The following is a 21,163-nucleotide window of genomic DNA, read 5'->3' on the forward strand; positions in this document are numbered from 1 at the left end:
AAAACATCACATGGTACATCTTAACTATATACAATTTTTGTCTGTCAATCATATCCCAACAAAGCTGGAAAAACTAAATAATAAAACATCGCCCAGGTACGCTGCATTTTCTATGACCATGGACTTCTGAAACTCTATGCATAAATTGAATCTCTATACACCAACATATCTTAAATGCAGTAGAATTTTTCTTTTAGAAAAATAACCTTCAGAAAATCCTTTTGTAAGGCAACAAGTGTTTTCCTAACATAAATAATCATCTCTATCTATTTATCTGTCCCCTGTGTTGAGCTGGCTGCCTACGGGCTTCCATTTGTAAATTCCAGTCCATTGCACCTTCAACCTGATCATTTTATTGCAATTGGTGTGAAGGTTAAAAATAGAGTATTATGTCTATTCCAGGGGGAAATGGATACATGCAAATATTTCCAAGCTCTTACTCCTCTCAGACTTTGCCCACCCCCACGCCCCTGGCTATTCCCTGGAAGAAATTTCTACTCTGCTCCCCTCCCCTTTTGGTTTATCATAATGGAGGCTCATATTTCTCCCCTCCCCGCTTCTACTCCATTTTCTTCTTTCCCTCACAGGTGTGAACCACCGTCTGCTAGACCCTGGATAAGAGGACTTCTATGCTCCCCCAAGGGCCGGGCTTGCCCCTCCCTTGCAGGCACCAAGAACCACCTGACACAAAGACCAACAGGAAACCATAGAAGCCAAATGAGGCACACCCCTCACCCCTCACCCCAAGCCCATCACTAAGCTGCCAATGGGGTTGGATCGGCCCCAGTGCAGGCATGCTCTATTCATTTCCCACAGGAAAGATGATCTGTCAGATACTTAAATAAATGTGCCACCCATGACTCTGGGTCAGCTGCAATGTGGCATTGCTGTATTAATTTCCAAAGGAATGATTTATCCAACATTAGTGGGACTCAATATTATGCCTCCTCGTGTTGAAAAATCTGCAAATCATAAAAAACTGTTCTCAGAACATGCGTCTCAATGATCAGTTCTGAAAATATGGTTGGGGTCTTCTCCAAACTCTGAAAGAAGACTGCATCTGATGCATCTTTTGCCGCATCTTCTGGGGTGCCCCTCAGGCTAAGACCAGCCGGGACATGTGCTCAGCACTAGCCCAGCACAGGCAAGAAGTCAGAAGCAGCAGCAGCCCAACCTTGGCTCCATGGCCCCCGCAGACTGCCACCTGCACCTCCGCAGAGGACACGCACTCCCCTGCAGGTGGTCATCTGTGGTCCAGCCCCATGGGAGAATTTTATCCTCGAACTTCTTCCTCTGCACTTCCTGTCCCACCCACCCCCACCCCGGGTTCGCTGCATCAGCCACTTCAGGACACCACAGCCCCCAACACAAAGAAGAGACCAAAGGACTCACCCGCTGAGAACCACGATGAAGTCCATGACATTCCAGCCGTTGCGGAGGTATGAGCCCTTGTGGAAGATGAACCCCAGGGCCACAACCTTGATCCCAGCTTCAAAGCAAAAGATCCCAATGAAATAGGGTTCCGTCTTCTCCTGTGGGATGAGGAGCAGAGGTGCCCGTCAGCGGAGGGCTGTGCTTCGAGAAGAGAGGGAGGCAGGCGAAGGCACGCCCTGGCCTGCGCTCTGCTCTGACCTCTCCTCTCTCCTATGGGACACCTGCACAGGTGGGAAGCGAGGGGGCTGCAGGACACGGGCTGTGAGCATCCTTCGTCCTCTCCCCTTCACCTCCTTTGCTCACGTCACTTCACAAGTCCCTTAGGAAGGGAGGGAAGGGAATGGACTCTGTCCCTGCCCTTTCTTCCTGTCTGGCCACCGTGGGGTGTGCACACGGTGTCTGCAATGCCCTCAGAACTTGCTGGTAGCAGGAGTCTGAAAGGTCAGTCATTTTGCCCTAATGCATCCCAATGGGGTTCCTCCTAGCCATGGAGGTCAGAGAGGAGAGAAAGGGCCAGGTGATGGAGCAAAGGAGAAGGGGACCGGAGAAGAGGAGGGGGAAAGAGAGGCAAGAGGAGGCAGGCACATACCAGTCTGCGGGACATCGGGGTCTTGTCATCCTCAGGAAGATGCTGCTCCAGGGCCAAGACGATGCAGTTGGCAATGATGGTGGCCAGGATCATGTACTCAAAAGGCGTGGGAAGGAGGAGTTAAGGAACAGATTCACCAAAGGGAGAGCGATGCAGCCTCCTAGACGGCTGTGCACATAAACACACAAACCTGATCAACCCCATGGTATCTGTGCCGTCTGCGTGCTCTACTCTAGCACACAGGATGGCGGATGGTCCTTAGCCCAGGAAACTAGAACCATTTCTGATTGGGTGCTGAACACAAAACATCTTCTCCAAGAAAAAAAAAAAAGTGGAGCCAATAAAATAATATAGTTGGACATAAGGTACTCTCCAGTTCCTTAGTGAATTCTAGGACACATCCTGGAATTAACTAGAGCTGAAAACGGAAGAAAAGAGGGAGGCAGAGTCACTGACACCATGCAGACCCCTTTTCTTCCCGCTCTGCAAACCGCTGGCCTGCCTGGTGCCTCAGCCAGGACATAGCTGTGGCTGCTGCTGCCTGCGGGAGTCACAATGGACCCTCCTCTAGGACCTCTGTGCGCCTGAGTAGAAGGGCTCTTGGAAGAGGAACAGCTGCCTCCATGTGAGCTCTCTTTGTGTTAATAGCCAATGAAGAAGCATATGTAAAGGGGCCAGGAGAAGCCTGCTTTGCCCCCGCCTTAGTCTCCCCACAGAAAACAGGCAGATCATGAGTCTGAATCCAGGACAGTAAAGCCGGGGCCTCGAGGAACACAACGACCAATGAATGGATAATGCATTCGGACTTTTTTCCCTGCTGCATTTTTCTAAAGACAGGTGAGGGGGCTCCCTGGGCTTTTTAGAAAAAGCAGCTTTCTGAGTCTGGTGCCAGCATCCTGACTCCCGCAGAAAGGTTGTGCCACCAGCCCAAGGGGAGGCGGAGCGGAGACTGTTAGCAAAGTGTGAGTGAGGGATCACCAGCCCCGAGTTGAGTCACTCTGCACGCTGCATTTTATTCTTTAACTACTGTTGTGACAAACACAAGCCAGCTGTTGCCACTGGTCTTGCAGAGCAACCTATGCTCTGGCGGATTCTGGAATCCGGGGCGGGAGAGGAGTCGTTGATCTGGCAAAGTGGAGGGAAGGGAAGGGACTGCTCTCCTTTTCCCCTGACACGTCCAGGATGGCTATGTAAGGTGTAGGGCCCCAGAGCCCTTTCTGGGGAGCCAGAAGGAGGGCCAATCCTAACATGATGCCTCCCCATCCCTGCCATGACCTCGGTGCCGGTGAACGTCAACGGCAATGAGCACTCAGGGTGTTGACAAAATGTGCGGCTCAGCTGGCGGCTCACCATGGTTGGCAGCTGGCGAGGCCCCATGCAAACTCAGAAAGTTGCTCCACACGAGCAAGGAGCCCAGGCCAGGGGCTGGGAAATGGGACTGGGAGCGTGCACGGTCTCACTCAAGCTGCAGAGGTCAAGGGCTCTCACTGGTATGACTGAAGTCCCCTGAAAACCAGCAGGGGTCCTCAAACTACGGCCCGGGGGCCACATGCGGCCCGCCGAGGACATTTATCTGGCCCGCCGGGTGCCGCTGCCTGTCCTCCTTAGCAGCCGACTTGTCCCGGGCCTGCAGTGTGCATAGGAATTTGTTCATAGTTTTTTTTTTTTTAAACTATAGTCTGGCCCTCCAACGGTCTGAGGGACAGTGAACTGGCCCCCTGTTTAAAAAGTTTAAGGACCCCTGCCTTAAAGTGATAACCAGAGACTTAAATGTAAATGAGCTCTTAGTTGCTGACCTGCAGGTGAGACAGGTCCTGGCACCTGCCCACCTCCAAGGCCTCCACCCAGCAGTGCCTGCCTGGACTGCTGCGGCCCCTCTGCGGCCTCCACTCCTCGCTCCCACTCACACACCTGCATTTTCCTAGTCAGGTGAGATGAGTGTACAGCTTCCTGCTAGGATCTTTCAACTCAGCTAGCCACAAGCCCAAGTGCGGATGCATGAGGCTCGGCAGGGAACATGGGCCTAGACTCAAGAAGGTGTGGCATCACCAATGCAGGCGCTCAGGGCGCTCAGGGCAGGAGGACGGCTCTGGGCCCCGCTGCTCCTGAGCCAGGCGCCCTGGGACTGGCCAGGTGTCTGGATGGCTGAGAATTCAAGAGGTCTCGATGAATGGTGCTACCTAAGGCCCGGAGGCTAGAATCTAAGGGTGAGAGTTTGGTAATTCAGAGTTTCTGACAAGACCTCATTTCCATATCCCTTCCCCATTCCCACAATCCTCTCTCTATGGTCTGATATCTAAAGACCCATTCAGAGCAGTGATTCTTTGGCTAACAATTTTGAAAAGTATCCAAATACATATACCCTTGAGAGGGACGTCCCTTTAGGCCTCATAGATCATCCACAGCTCAGGAAAAATTTATGTCTGGGCCAATTAAAAGGTGAGATTCTGATGCAGAAGGAAAGGTCAGACTCTAGGAGTGGCATGTGTCTGTGGACTAGATGAAAGAAAGGACGGCGAAGGAGAAATCTTAGGTCAGGACATCAGGTTCTGGCTGCCCCACCCCTCTCCCTGAGAGCCCTCCCTCCATCCTCCTGTCCACTCCTCTTTCTGAAAAAAGCACAGAGTGGGCACTTGGTGCTTTTGCTTCCTCCTACAATGGCTTTTCTCCTTCTCTCTGGTCATATGTCAAGATCAAACTGAAATGTTACCTTATCTGTGAAGGTTTCTCTCTCTGCCCATAGCTCCTTGATTGTACTATTTTATTATTTCTCCTCATATTTATCTCCTCCCTCCCCCAAACAACAACAACTATCTCTTGAAAGCAGGGACAGTGTTTTGGTCATCTCTCCACTGTCAGTGCTTCCAGGACTCCTGGTACACAGTAGGAGCTCACTCAATGTTAAAGGCAGACGTAAATGAATGGAAGCAGCAAACTCCATTGAGGAGCCATCACAAGTCAGGGTTGTATTCGCTCATGGCTCAGTCCAGGGTTTCCTGCTCACCCCCACCCCTGGGACTGACTCGGAGGCACCACTCCCCTTTCTCCCACTGGTAGAACCTCAAGCCCGATAGAACCTCTACTACATTTCCAAAGTGAAGAGCCTGGACTCAAATAATGGCCCATGCACCTCACCGGCTAGATAAAGGTATGACTTGGGAAGATCAAAGGAAGCTCCAAGTTGCCAAGGCCTCAAAGAACCGGCCCTTCCTGGGACAGGTGGAAGGAACTCTGTCTGGGACCCTGACTCCTTCTTCCCAGGAGTTCGGTGATTCCCATTCCATTCTGTGCCTGACACTAAACACATTTTGGACAATATCTCTCCCCAGTGTCCACACTGATAGTGGTTTGAAATCTTGAACAAATGGAGCTAACAAAGCAATGAGGTGTGGAAACCTTAGGACAGGGGCTTTGCCTGTCTTATTCACCTCTGTGCCACTGCGGACCAGCACACAGGGGGGCACTCAGTAACAGCACAGGAAAACCAGAGCCTGAGGTATGTTCACAAAAGGTACCTACCCTGCACGTTCTCCACACTTTTACCCATTTGAACTTTTTGTACTGTACCCTGTGTATACACATTAGTAATTCACAAAAAGAAACCAGCATATACAGAAAATCCCTTTAATGCAATATCCCAATATATAAAAAGCCATGGGCCGTCACGACCGAAACAACTGGATGGATGACCAAACAGCAGGCTGCATGAGGGACAACCAAATGACTGAACAGCAGGCTGTGTGGGGCAACCAGGCCGGCAGGGGGGTTAGTGAGGGACAACCAAACGACTGAACAGCAGGCTGTGTGAGGCAACCAGGTCGGCAGGGGGGTTAATGAGGGATGACCAAACAACTGAACAGCAGGCTACATGGGGTGACCAGGCCAGCAGGAGGGTTAGGGAGGGACAACCAAACAACTGAACAGCAGGCTGTGTGGGGCGACCAGGCTGGCAGGGGGGGGGGGGTTGGGAGTTAGGGGCAACCAGGCCAGCAAGGGGGGGCAGTTGGGGGCAACCAGGCCAGCAGAGGGGGGCAGTTGGGGGCGATCAGGCCAGCAGAGGGGGGACAGTTGAGGGTGACCAGGTTGGCACGGGGGGCAGTTAGGGGCAATCAGGCCAGCAGGCTGAGATGGTTAGGGGCGATCAGGCAGGCAAGCAGGTGAGCAGTTAGTTAGAAGCCAGCCATCCTGGATTGTGAGAGGGATATCCTACTGCCATTTATGATGGGGTCTAAACCAGCAGTCGGACACCTTTCTGATTATAAAATCAATTAGAGTGATATGTATTATGAAAAAGAAAACAATGAATACAAAAACCCACCCAACCCTAAGGGTCATGGAAATCAGTACAGGATTCCTCAGGGGATTGAACACAGTAGAACAAAGGGACCAGACCAATGAGGAAATGGCCATGAAAGTGCTTTGAAACTTGCAAAAATACCTCCTCTCCCTTATCTGTCTCTGTCTGCTGCTTCCACCTCATTTCATAAACTTTCCTGGCAACCTCCCCCAACACCCCTTCACTCCTCTCTCCCCCTGAGCCCGCTAATGAGGACCTGTGTTGCTCCAACTTTCTTTCCTGTCTAGCAGCTCTAAGACAATCATTAGGGAAATGATAAAAATAGGTTCACTTATTGATTTATCTCCTTTATCCAAAGCTCCTTCCTCCCAATGGTTGACTTGTTTCCTTAGCAACACAGCTAATTTGAGCAGCCCTACTTGGCCTGCACACCTGCCATTTGTTCATTTCCTCCATGAAGCACAGAAAGCTGGGGAGAGGGGAGGGCTGCCCCTCAGACTACAGTGGTGGCGGTGGTCCTGCTTGTCAACAGAGTGAAGCCCTCCCTCTGCCTGGCCCAGCAGAGCCTTCCTATCCCCACCTCAGGGACAGGACTGGGAAGAACTTAGCCTCAAGCAGCAAACCTGGGTGCCCCAGGGGGAACATGCAGCCCTAAACCTCCTGGGTCCCCTGTGCTCCCAGCTGCCAGCTCTCAGAGACTGTGGCATCAGAACAGCACGGAGACTGAAAGTGCTCAGAGGGGCTGAGGGCCACCAGGGACGGCAGGCAGACAGAACGCTGTGCTCTCTCCCGGACTCCAGGCCTAATGGAGATGGTACTTTTGTGGGGAGCAGCCTGGGGTCACTCAGGCATTGCCTGCGAACTCCTGGGGAGTCTAGAGTATCCCACAGTCTCAGGGGAAGCATGCCTCACCTCCTGTACCCACATCTGCCCCTCCAAAGATGCCTGTCTCCTTCCACTCCCCTTCCATCCCAGCCCCCTGCGTCTGGATGTCTAATGCTAAGAGCCTAGGAGTCTCAGAAGGCGGCCCAGGTGTTTTTGTGCATATCTTTCTGCCCTTCCCTCACCTGCACATAAATATCATTCTAACAAGTGGGATGTTGACTCGAAGACTGTTACAGGGAAGGGCCCTGTCTAGTGTGCTACTCCCACAAGCACTCCTCCTAAGAGAACATCTTAAATATGAACGGTAGTGAAAGGCAGCTATCCAAGGCTGGCATGCTATTGTTCTCATTTGAGAAGACTCAGCACTTCCCCGAGACCTGCCATGCAGTGGGGAGAATGAAGCTTGGCAATGGAACACCGGAGCCAGGGTTCTCACTGCAAAAACTGCCCAACATGTTACTCAGGTCAGAGAAAGCCCCCTGGCCACTCCCACAGAACCAAACAAGAAATACAAACGGATCGGATGATGAAAGCTTTTTGAAAACTGTAAGGTGCTACACAAATGCACGTTTTTATTATCCGACTAAATCCATCTTTAAGCGTCTGCTATGGCTGCAAGCTTTGGGGGAACGCATCTGTGCGTGGTCACGGCCTCGGAGCGTCCTGGCTGGCTGCAGCCGGGGCGGATGCTGAAGAGGCCCACCGCAATGAGGGATTTAAAAGAAAATTATGGTAATGGGCCTCCGGGAAGAGTGCAAAGACATTTGGCCCAGAACCTCCCGGGACTATGGAAAGCACATCCAAACACCAGTCCCGGAGGAGGATTTATGAAGCTGATGGCTCTGATGCAATTTCTCCTGGTGATTAGAAGGGACATTAATCACACCAAGGCCAGGGCTAAGCACAGGAGGGTTGAGCCACCACAGAAGTCCGGCTCCAGCTCCTGCGGACCCTGATGGAAGCGCAGTGAGATCATGCTGGTGAGATCATACTTCCCTCGCCTGGGCTACGAGAACCACACATTTGTCCTGGAAGGACCAACCCGGCTGGCAGCATCGAAGAGACAGGACCTTGTGCCTAAAACGCAGACACAGCACGAGCCACCACCAGCATTTCCAGAGTGTGTCTGCTCCCTCCTGATCATCCTCGCCATCCTTAGAGGCTGGTGTGCCTGGCCTATCTGCACAGGCCATGAGTGAGGTCCTCAACCCTCCACAGACTGCAAAGAAAGTTACAGCCAGTCCTGTTCAAATGGGTGTGGGCCAGCTGTCCTTCCTGAAGGTTGGCTGTGTCACTCTGCTCCAGATCCCACTATGAAGCAGGAGTGAGTATGTGATTCCAACAGGGTCTCTCCTCAAGCCTTCTCTACCCAGCTCCGCCCAGGTGAGACACCAGGTAAAGGTAAGCAGAAGTCCAAGGAGCCTCAGCCCAGAGGCTAATGTACGTCCATATGGGCTCCTTCTGGACTTCCTTGCACTCACGCCTGTGACTGACCTAGCAGGACACTGAGGCCCAAAGGAGACCGACCCAGAAGAGGGAATAAGCATGGGAACTGCATTCCTTGAGGTTCTGAGGGGCCACAGATGAACTTTTCAATCATCCAAACTTATCAATGTGTGGCCACCCTCATATCTGGAGCAAGTCACACCCTTGACTCCATTTCCATGTCTTTTCTCAGTCCTTCATTTCAAGTTTCCAGTCTCTGTCCTGGGCTGATGGACAAAGGGTGATTGTCACCGAACAGCAAGGGTGAAACCCCTGTGACAATCATCAGTACACAGCTCTGGCCCCACACTTGGAAATCCACACTGCATTCCCCGCCAGGCCCACCCCAGGAAAATGAGGTGTAAGCCCTGCCTACTTGCCGTTGACCCATTTCATGATCATCACTTTCCTTATTGCAATTTTTGTCACCACCCAACCTCGCCTTTAAAAAAAAAAAAAAAACCCTTTTCTTTTCTTAAAAAAAAGAAAACAAAAACAAAAATGTATCATGTGACTTCCAGCCTTAACATCAGTTTTTTAACTTTGGTTTCCATGGTGGTGGGATGAAACCTGCCATCACCATGACAACAGCTGCCTCTGTTCAAATTCACCATCTGACAGGCAGTCCTGAACAAACACACACTCACATCTCTCCTTTCTCTCTTTCTTTCTCTCTGTAGCTGTCAAGAAGATGGTAATGCCATTACACCTACTCCTAAAGACTTAAAGCCTAATGAATGAAAGACAAAGAAAAGCAATGATGAGAACACAGCAAAGAGGCAGAGTTCCAAGGGCTTTTTGTTGGCCAGCACCGTCCACTGTTCTTAGGGAGGTCAGTGGATTTAGTCAGTCAAAACAAAAGAACGTGAGCATTATTACTCTGAATATTGACGTAAAGCTTCATTTAAAACTTTCATTGTTTTTAGACCAAAGAATTCCCATCTGACTCCCATGTCCCTGCCCTCTGTATAAAGTGACTGAAATTCACATTATTGCTACTTTTCTTAACCAATACTGAGGTCAACTCCAGACTCATCCGATCCCAACTGCAAAGGCAGGGTGGGCAGTGGCGGCTCTAAGGCCCGAAGACAATACCCGCTTGTCTCATCTTCTGCCCCAGTTACCATCAGTCAGATGAATCTTAACAAATTCACTTTTTACGTGTCTGACTGAATCCTGGACTCAAAACGCTGTCATGCGATGCAGGGTTTCGGTGAGCAGGAGACAGATGATTGAACCGTGCGGAAAAGGGAAGAAAGCAAAGGGGAATATCAAAGGCCTCTGGAAGGAAACAAAACAGCGGTGGGAAAATTACCTGTTTTAGAAACCACACTGTGCTCTGATGACACTCTGAGGAGTTGGAGCCCATCAAGAGTTCTGGCAGGAACGCGGGAAAGAAGAGCGTAGGCTGCAATCAGCAACCACACCCAGGACTACACCCTAGTTCCTACTGACACTCACTTCGTGGGGCGTCAGACTATACAAAGAAAATGAAAAGCCTTTGGTGAAAGAGTCCACAGGCCGTCTAGAGAATTTTGTTTTCCTTTGAAAACCCTGCAATGTACCCCAGTGTTCAAGGATACCGACTGAGCCCCCAAGTCACATGAGAAAACACAGAAGGCACGAAGGATGCTCAGCTTGGAAAGGGAAGACTTGAGGGGGCCCTCGTAGGTGTTTGCAAATAGCTGCAGGACTAGCTTGTATTAGGGGGTCAGATGTTGCCTAAGTTATTCCGGAGGGTAGGGCTCAGATCAAAGGGTGGAATACCCACCCAGAGGCAGACTGGGGCAATGCACAGAAGTCTCACTGTTCCACAGGTGAATGGAAAGTGTATTTTGTTAAGTAGTAAACAAGTGTTTACTGAAGGGACAAAAGCCCTGATGTGTAGCATTTGGCGGTTTCTGGAGTGTAAATGGTTCTCCATGGCCAATTTGAAGCTTACCACCTTGACATCAATGTGCATGGAATTGGGAAGAGACACACACGATGGATACCCAAGAGCTGGGATGAGCCAGTTCCAGAACACCACTTACAGTAAGTTCTGTGTCTCTTGGAGCCCTTTAAGGATACTGAGGAGGAAATTCCTATATCTGATAGCTGAGCTGATCAACCTTCATATGCATACGGGCTAACAAATGGATAGGAAGCAAGGCCAGCGAGTCTTCAGTCACTTGCTCAAGGGCCTCTGGGTTAGCATGGCTCACTCTGGCTCTGTCCCTTAGCCTCAAGTTGTCCCCTTAGCTAGACCTGAGTTCATAGTCTGCAGTATCACCCTTATCACAGAAGGCTGGTACCTGTGCAGCTGGGTGTATGCCAGAAGCAGCCACAGGTGAATGATTTGCTGGTGCCATGAAATGTAAGAATTAACCACCCCATTCTCTCAGGCTGAATTCGTGAATACCCGTGGGCTCCTGCTATTTCACCATAGCCTACAAGGGAACTGAGACAAATCAGCCAGGACATGTGATGAAAGCATAGCCGAAGAAGCAAATCAGATAAAAAGCTCACACCTCAATCAGTGGATCTCAGGCTTGGCTGCACAGCCAATTGAATAGACTGTCCTTACCCCCGTTGCATGTTCTTGCCGCCTTTATTAAATATTAATTGACCATAAACACATGGGCTTATTTCTGGGCTCTCTATTCTGTTCCACTGATCAATATGTCTGTTTTATGCCAATACTATGCTGTCTTGATTACTATGGCCTTGTAGTATAGGTTGATATCAGGTAGCGTGATTCCTCCAACTTTGTTCTTCTTTCTCAAGATTGCTGTGGCTGTGCATGGTCTTACTTGGTTCTACATACTATTAAGTATTTGGAGTATTTGTTTTTTGATAGGAATTGCACTGAATCTATAAATTGCTTTGGGTAGTATGGACACTTTAATGAGGTCAATTCTTTCTATCCCAGAACACAAGACATGCTTTGTATTTTCCTCTATTTCTTTCTTCCGTATCCTATAATTTTCTGAATACAGGTCCTTTACCTTCTTGATTAAATTTATTCCTAGGTATTTTTTATGCAATTGTAAATAGGACTGTTTTCTCAGTTTCTCTTTTTGACAGTTCATTACTGGTGTATAAAAATGCCACCCATTTCTAAATATTAAATTTGTATCCTGCTACTTTACTGAATTAATTTATTAATTCTGCTAGGTTTTTGGTGGAATCTTTAGAGTTCTCTATTGGACAGGATCACGTCGCCTGCATATAATGACAGTTTTACTCCGTCCTTTCCAATTTGGATGCCTTTTATTTCTTATCATCTGATTTCTGTGGCTAGAACTGTCAGTATTTTGTTGAATAAGAGTGATGAAAGTGAACATCCCTGTTTTCTTCCAGATCTTAAGGGAAACACTTGCCGGTTTTGCCCATTGAGTTGGCTGTGGGTTTGTCATATATGGCCTTTATTACGTTGAAGTATATTCCCTCTATTCCCACTTTGCTGAGAGTTTCTATCATAAATGGGTGCTGGATTTTTATCACATGCTTTTTCTGCATCTATTGATATGAACATGTGATTTTTATCCTTCATTTTTTTATGCGGTGAACCCTGTTTATTGATTTGCAAATACTGTTTTAAACTTTCATCCCCAGAATAAATTCCACTTGATAATGGTGTATTTTCTCTTTAATGTATTGCTAGATCTGGTTTGCTAATATTTTGCTGAGGATTTTAGCATCTATATTCATCAGGGTTATCAGCCTATAATTTTCTTTGCTTGTAATGTCTTTACCTAGTTTTGAAATTAGGATAATGTTGGCCATGTAAAATGTGCATGGGAGTCTTCCTTCCTCTTGCATTTTTTAGAATAGTCTGAGGAAAATAGGTGTCATTTTTTTCTTAGATTGCTTGGTAGAATTCAACTGTGAAGCCATCTGGTCCAGGACTTTTGTTTGTCGGGAGTTTTTTAATTACAGCTTTGATTTCATTAGTTGTAATCTGTCTATTCAAGTTTTCTGATTCTTCCTGATTCAGTTTTGAAAGATTGTATTTTTCTAAGAATTTATCCATTTCATCCAGATTGTCCAATTTGTAGGCATACAATTTTTCATAATATTTTCTTACAGTCCTTTGTATTTCTTTGGTGTCAGTTGTTACTTCTCTTTCATTTCTGATTTTATTTATTTTGATCCTCTCTCTTTTTTTCTTGATGAGTCTGATTAAAGTTTGTCAATCTTGTTTATCTTTTCAAAGAACAAGCTCTTGGCTTCATTGATGTTTTGTATTGTTTTTTCAGACTTCATTTTGTTTATTTCTTCTCTGATCTTTATTTCCTTTCTTCTACTTATTCTGGGCTTTGTTTGTTGTTCTTTTTCTAGTTCCTTTAAAGTATAAAGTAAAATTGTTCGAGATTTTTCTTGTTTCTGGAAATAGGCCTGCATTGCTATGAATTTCCCTCTTAGTACTGCTTTTGCTTTGTCCCATAGATTTTTTGGTTGTTGTGTTCTCGTTTTCATTTGTTTTAAGGTATCTCTTGATTTCTTCTTTGATCTCATTGTTAACCAGGTCAATGTTTAGTAACATGTTATTTGGCCCCCATATTTTTGTGTGTTCTTCAGTTTTTTGTGTATTATTGATTTCTAGTTTCATACCAATATGGCCAAAGAAGATGTTTGATATGATTTCAATTTTTTAAAATTTATTGAGACTTGTTTTGTTTCCTAACAAGTGGTCTATCCTAGAAAATGTTCCATGTGCACTTGAAAAAAAAATGTATATCCTGCTGTTTTGGGGTGACATCCTACTTTTTCTTAGGTCTTTTCTTATTAATCATGATCCCTATATCCAGCCTCCTATGCCCCAACCCAAGAGAAACACCAAAAATATATGCTTGCTAACTAATAAAAGGATGAGAAAGCCCCAGACAAGGATGAGGGGCTAGAAGAAAGGTGATTGTGCAGAGAAAGGGTAATGAGGAAAGAAAAGAGGAAATGTGGTCAAAAGTAGCCCTGGACTTAGAATCAGGAGCCCTGGGTTCCAGCCCCTGCTTTGCACTGAAAGACCTGTGGTCAGTCTTTTAACCTCTCTGGCTCTCAGCTTTCTTACAGATAATTGAGGGTTTAATTAGAGTTTCTCTTAGGTCCCTGTGACTCTAATATTCTATTATTCTGCGGTGCTAATAGGTAACATGATGGGAAAGGAAATCAGGGAGAAAGAAGGAGCACCCATTATTACAACTGAGAGAAACCATTTTTGGAGAAGTTACTAATGGGGACATCCAACAATAACATTAAAAACTGAAATCCTGCCACACCTAGGAATACCTTTAAAATATATAAGTCAATGGCAATACTACTAAATTTTCAAGAATAGGAGCTCATGGCAAGATGTTTCTAACATCTCTAAGAGATGGTTAATGATAGCTTAGAATCCTCAGAATGGTAGCCTGGGGGTGAACATAAGGCTGCTTTTCCATAAACCTATTGCAAGCCTTTTCTATACTCTCTATTTGGATACTAAAGTTTTTTTCTGCTGCCACCTGTGCCCTCAACACCTATTTCCTTAACAAGCTGCAAAAGCAGAAGCATTCAGTAAGGTGCAAGTTCAAGAAAAAGTCATTAAATTGCCTCCTCCACACCACACTATGGTTCCCTGCAAAAGAGGACTGATTAAGAAAATATTCACATATTTTAATAAAAATCAAGGTCCTTTGCTGAGTGACAAAGGAAGTGTGACAGTGGAGCTTTTGGTGAAGCGAAGACAACACAGCAAAGGGCCCCAATTCCAACTCAAGCTCATGTCCCAAAGACACCCCGCAAAATGTCTCAGACCCATTTCATGATGACTCTGATGATGGATAAGAGATCTCTGCTCTTCTCCCATCTATCGATCCTTTACTCCTCCATGGGTTTAGTCTCATAGGCAGTGGGTCCTACAGATGCAGGCAAGCAGTTCAAGGTGTCATCCTAAAAAGGGAACAGCACCTGCTAGTCTTCTGGCCTGATCTGAGGCAGTGCTGTACAAAGAATGGGAAGAGACCAGCCAATGGAATCTGTCAGACCACATCTACCAGTGGCCTTGGGCTAACAGCCAATAAAATGAGAACACAGGACTGGGTTAAATGCTCCACGTCTCTAACGCACACTGTAGAGTGTCAGCCAAACAACAGGCATTCATTATGTCCTTTCCAGGGATACATACTGAGGAATGGATGACTCTCCAGGCCTGAACCCTAACCCTAAAAAATACTGGCAACACATTATGGCAAAAATACATGAAGGTAAGAGAGAGATGAAAAACCTCGCCATTGTGCAGGGTTGTTCTGAACCCAGCCTCTTTCACCGTGGAAATGTGGGAAGCTGTTAGAGCAGTGGTTCTCAACCTTCCTAATGCCGCGACCCTTCAGTACAGTTCCTCATGTTGTGGTGACCCCCAACCATAAAATTATTTTCGTTGCTACTTCATAACTGTAATTTTGCTACTGTTATGAATCGTAATGTAAATATCTGTGTTTTCCGATGGTCTTAGGCGACCCTGCTAGCCGTTCTCAACCTGTAGGTCGTGACCCACAGGTTGAGAACCGCTACTGTAGAGCCTAAGCCCATCGGAAAACACAGATATTTACATTACGATTCATAACAGTAGCAAAATTACAGTTATGAAGTAGCAACGAAAATAATTTTATGGTTGGGGGTCACCACAACATGAGGAACTGTACTGAAGGGTCGCAGCATTAGAAAGGTTGAGAACCACTGTGTTAGACAGTTCTCATTTCCCCAAATCTTTTCCCTTCGTTTTGCTCTTTGAGCCTGCCTACTGATGTTTGCAACAGAAATGAGCTCAGTCTTTCTGAGCCTTACATTCAAGGTGGGCATTTGTCTGTTACTCCCTAGTCATCACCAGGGAAAGAAGCTCCATAGAACTTTGTGGGAGGAAGGGCAGATGGTGATCTCAAAAATAAATAAATACATACATACACAACTATCTATGAGAAGGGAGCATTATCTTGCCAAAATGCCCAAATCCTCTGAGTTTCATAGGCCCATGTTCCCCGAACTGCCCCTTCCTCATGTTACCACCCACCCCACCTCCAGACAAGCCCACACCCTTCAACTGCTCCTCAGATTAACAGACCAGAACACATGCATCCTTGAGCATCCATATGGCTGTTATTTCATAAACACAAAATCCCATGCAAATACAATCCGAAGTTGGAAGAAAGAAGAGGCAGTTTCTCTCTCCTCTCTCTCTCTCTCTCTCTCTCTCTCTCTCTCTCTCTCTCTCTCTCTCTCTCTCTCTCTCTTTTTTTGAGGTCCACTCGCTAATTTCTTTTGTGTCTTCTGCCTGGTCTCCAGAAACCAAGGGACACACCCTAGAACTCTATTCACATCCACACCACTCTCCAGTTTCCTCAGGTAAAATGTCTTCTAGTGTCCTGGTCAGATGACCTTCAACAAGTTTATTAGGCAAGTGTCCAATGTCTCCAAGACATGGAGAGTTGATACCTCCCTCTCACATCCCTCCAGTCTTTTCAGAATCTTCCTCCGTAGTTCACAGAGTCCAATCCATGGTAGGGACACTGAATACCCACCAACCTGCACAGACAGAGGGTAGTGAGCTAGGAGGCTGGCAACCCCTGAGCAGAGAACACCCCAGAGGCCAAGGTGGGACTCTGGGAGGGATCCTTTTATATGCCACCAAACCAGCCATCTGAAACTCCTGGTTACCACTTACACACCAACAAAAACAACATTGAGTGAGCTTGTTTCAGGTTGATGGTTTTGAATAACTGATCCATTTTCATCAAAAGGTTGCTGGAAAAATTCTGTACCATTCTTGTGCCTGAAGATATTTTTCCTAGATTATAAATCCAGTGTGTCCTTAGGGATGATATTGGTATAAAATCAGCAGTAGAAACATACACGGAAGGACAGGTTCTTATGTAGGTGTTTAAAAACTTATCTTACAAAATGTAAGCCCGGTAACTTTGAGAAGAGACAGAAAGACTCGTGGGAAGACCCCCTAGCTACAGTGGTTGAGAGCTGGGGTTCTGACCAAGGCCTCCAGCTCTCACTCCCCGAGTAAACGGGCCAATTTGTTAACCTATCCAGGCCTTAATCTCCCAACTGTGAGATAGAGAAAAACAGAATGCTTATCTCTGTAGGAATAAATGCAATAGCACATGCAGAGCAGTAATCTGGCCCCTCGTAAATAATAAATGTTAGATATCTACGATCTTTGTGAACATCAACATTAGCACTAATATCTAACATGTTCATGAAGGGCTTTCATACACATCAGCTGAGGCTACCTCAAACATTCTTGGGAAAGTGACCTCACCGAGGTCACACACCTGAAGACTCTGAGGCTCAGAGAGGTTACAAGACCAATGGGAGGTCATGTAAACAGTATCTGGCAGTGCTCACGTTGGAAACCTGACAAGACTCAGGAGAAAGTAGATAGTATTGTCAGAAGGAGAAAACTTAGCTGCACAGGTTTAATGTTGACTCATCCAGAACTAACCAGATACTAACAGCTAAGATTTATTCACAGCTTACTTTGTGCCAGACATCCTTCTACCATTTTACATGTGTTATCTCATCTGATCCTCACAAAAATCCTAGGAGAAACATCCTATTTCCATTTTGTTTGAGGAGTCGGAGGCACAGCAAGGTTAAGAAGCTCCCCTAGGCACACAGCTAGGAAGTGGTGGAGATGGTACCAAAATTTGAATCCAAGGGCCATGTTTTTAACCATGATGCTCTAATGCTCCCAAAGCTGGGACGGTAAATCCTAAGCTCTAGGGCAAAGCCTTTATCCGCTGGGCCCAGGGCTAGATGACGTCTAATATCCATTAAACTCCTGAGATTCCAGGGTTCGGCACTTCTATTCTCATGTAAAGAGATAAAAGATTGTCTCAATGAATCTCTGGAAATGATACCTACAGTGGACTTTGGAGAAAGCAAGTTGCTACATTCCAGCCTAAAATAGACATGAAATAGTCATAAAAGTGTGTATTGATTTCAGCAAAGCATGTGACAAGGCTATCTCCCACAGTATTCTTATAGACAAAATAGAGAAATGTCAGCCACTAAAGCCCAGTTCAGAACATTTGAGAAAGGCTTAACAGTCGAAGAGCACTGATCAATGCACTGATGAGGAGCAGAAGAAAGGCCCCCAATTCTAACCATCTTTTTATCAATTATTTGAAGGAAAGCATAAAGCACATGCTGTCTGCTGATGGCACAGAGCTCAGGGTGGAGAGCTCACTCATTAATAACAGCAGCAGGTCTACAGTCCATGTGCAACGGAAATCACTTGAACTTTGGACTCAGACCACCTCGGGCAAATGCCTTAATCTTCTTCAGCCTCGGTTTTCCCATCATTAAAATGGGGATAACAATGATCTCATTAGACTGTCTTGTTAAAATGCAGAGTCTGAAGTTTGGTGGACACTCAATGAATGTTAGTTCCCTGTCCCCACTCGAAAAAGATTTCTACAGATGGATTGTTGGACCAAAAGCAAGAAGATTAAATGTATTTGAAATAAACAAAGAGTCCTGAATTTAGATTCAAAAATTAAAATGAATGAGAACAGTGAGGAAAAACTAACTCTGTCATCAATTCATATTAAAAGATCCAGGGTTTTTAGCTGACTACAACCTCATCTTGTCAGAAATAGAATGCTTTTCCTTAAAAAAAAAAAAATTGAACTAAACTAAAAAAATTATCTGAATTTGAACAAATACATTAAATGCCAATGTTCATTACTGTTCTATGTTCTGGTAATTAAAAAAAAAAACGAATAGATAATGCCCTCTCCCTTGCAAGAATTTTAAATCAATATTAAAGCTGCATGGTAAGTGTTAGAATAAAGTAATAAACCAGGTGCCATAGGGGAGCCCAGAGGAGAGAGTTGACTTACTCTGCTGAGAGACATCAAGGAAGGCTTCCTGGACAAAATAATCTCTGAGTTTTAAAGCCCAGAAGTCAGGGTGAGAGAAGATATTCCAGACAGAGGAAGCAGCAAGTGCACAGGCACAGAGGTCTGGGGAGGGTGGTGCCTTCAGGCATTGGTGCCCTGAGACGGCTGGAGAGAAGGTGATTATGGTGGCTGAGGCAGGCTGTGGCTGGAGAGAAGGTGATTATGGTGGCTGAGACAGGCTGTGGCTGCAGAGAAGGTGATTATGGTGGCTGAGGCAGGGTGTGGCTGGGGAGAAGGTGATTATGGTGGCTGAGACAGGCTGTGGCTGCAGAGAAGGTGAATATGGTGGCTGAGGCAGGCTGTGGCTGGAGAGAAGGTAATTATGGTGGCTGAGACAGGCTGTGGCTGCAGAGAAGGTGAATATGGTGGCTGAGACAGGCTATGGCTGGACTGAAGGTGATTATGGTGGCTGAGGCAGGCTGTGGCTGGATTGAAGGTGATTATGGTGGCTGAGGCAGGCTGTGGCTGGGGAGAAGGTGATTATGGTGGCTGAGGCAGGCTGTGGCTGGATTGAAGGTGATTATGGTGGCTGAGGCAGGCTGTGGCTGGAGAGAAGCTGATTATGGTGGCTGAGGCAGGCTGTGGCTGGAGAGAAGCTGATTATGGTGGCTGAGGCAGGCTGTGGCTGGAGAGAAGGTGATTATGGTGGCTGAGGCAGGCTGTGGCTGGACTGAAGGTGATTATGGTGGCTGAGGCAGGCTGTGGCTGGATTGAAGGTGATTATGGTGGCTGAGGCAGGCTGTGGCTGGGGAGAAGGTGATTATGGTGGCTGAGACAGGCTGTGGCTGGACTGAAGCTGATTATGGTGGCTGAGGCAGGCTGTGGCTGGGGAGAAGGTGATTATGGTGGCTGAGGCAGGCTGTGGCTGGGGAGAAGGTGATTATGGTGGCTGAGGCAGGCTGTGGCTGGATTGAAGGTGATTATGGTGGCTGAGGCAGGCTGTGGCTGGACTGAAGGTGATTATGGTGGCTGAGGCAGGCTGTGGCTGGGGAGAAGGTGATTATGGTGGCTGAGGCAGGCTGTGCCAAGTGCATAGTGGATCCTGAGGAGCCCTGCAGCCAGGCTGGGAAACCTTGCCCAGTTCCCAAGCAAACAAATGACAGAACCCGGACAGGAACTTCGGCTTTCTGACTCATTAGCTAGCCTCGCTCCCTCTGTTGTCCTGTACTATAGCCACTAGCCATGTGTGGCTGTTTAGATTATTTAAAATGAAATAAAACTTAAAATTTAGTATTCAGCCACAATAGCCATATATCAAGTGTTCAAGAGCCACATGTGGCTGGTGGCTACCTCACTGAACAGCACAATAAAAACATCATATCCATCATCCAGAAGCCTCTAGCCACCAGCAGTGCTCAGTGCCATAAGACGATTAAGTGAACAAAAAGTAGGTTCGGTCTGTAGTGCTTTATAGGACAGAAAGAGGGGGGGAAAAAGCAGGTAGATACTACATGGAGAATAGTTCAACTTCCTCCACCTGAAGTATTTTAGTAATAGAAGGGCACCCTGTCCCTGGAAGCTTGATGGCCATCTCTGAGGGTGATGTGGGAAGAGTTCCTGCATTGAGTTCATGCTCATTGGCTAGAAGGCTTGTGTTACATCATGACCCTCTGCTGATGCACTAGCACAAACATGTCTCTGTGGAGTTCCTGCCGTACTGGTACCTAAAGGATATGATACTGGGTTAGGAGTCACTATTCCTGTCATCCCAATATACCAGAAGGTGGGAATTTTCTAGCATAGTCAGCATTTTTAAACTGTAATCCATGGACCACACACCCCAAAAAATGAATGCAAAATTGTATGCGTATTTTTTTCAGGAAAGAGGAGTCCATAGCATCGATCAGATTTCTATAGGATTTGTGCTCCTAATACAGAAAGCAAATAAACACTGTACTGGAGAGACCTAGTAATTTCTATTCCCCAAAAAGATTCATCTAGATGTCATCTAGACAGCCACTAAGGTCGTTCCCAACTCTCAAATTCCATCGTCTAACCAACTAAAGACCATCACCCTGCTACCGAACAGTTTCAAGTCAACACATCCCCTGACTTTGATCAAGGAGAAAGGAGATGGGGGTATCAATGAGCATGGAAACTGCCCAAGGCACAAAAGGTGGATAGTTCAGTCCAGCTCGGGAAGGATGTCAACCTCTAGCTGAGATGCCTATTGGGAGCTCTCAGAAATTTTGGTGGTTCATTTTCAACGTCAGCTTACAGAAAAACTGCACACCCAATTAGATGCAATACAGCTTAGCAGCTGGAGAACCTACCCGGCAAATCTAAGCCCTACTGGGCTATCCATCCACTTAAAAATACTGGCTTTGTTCCAACCACCACCCGGCGATATGACCACTGTACCAGGATTCATCTCCAAGTCCTACAGTATTACTAGGGTTGAAGAAAGGATTATGTCTACAGCCAGGCAGAGATTCCTGTTATCTGGTGTAGCTAGAGAAGAATGCTTGGGTTAATTTAACAACAAACAAAAAAAGTGCTAAAGAGCTACTTTATATAATCAATATGGATTATAATTTGCAAAAG

At 46.6% G+C, this 21,163-nt stretch overlaps 1 protein-coding gene across 3 annotated transcripts in view; it reads right to left on the bottom strand.

Annotated features, from left to right (window-relative positions):
• Positions 1 to 21,163, bottom strand: part of CACNA1E (calcium voltage-gated channel subunit alpha1 E) — a 265,342-nt gene that overhangs the window by 233,234 nt on the left and 10,945 nt on the right. For all 3 annotated transcript variants that reach the window (XM_080648664.1, XM_080648663.1, XM_080648662.1), the window contains exons 2-3: positions 2,024 to 2,129; positions 1,393 to 1,532 (exon numbers count right to left, since the gene is read on the bottom strand). In XM_080648664.1, the coding sequence (XP_080504790.1) occupies positions 1,393 to 1,532; positions 2,024 to 2,129 (246 nt within the window). The remainder of the gene's footprint in view (positions 1 to 1,392; positions 1,533 to 2,023; positions 2,130 to 21,163) is intronic.

Source organism: Plecotus auritus (assembly GCF_963455305.1).
Source record: "Plecotus auritus genome assembly, chromosome: 12".
NCBI classification, from domain to species: domain Eukaryota; kingdom Metazoa; phylum Chordata; class Mammalia; order Chiroptera; family Vespertilionidae; genus Plecotus; species Plecotus auritus.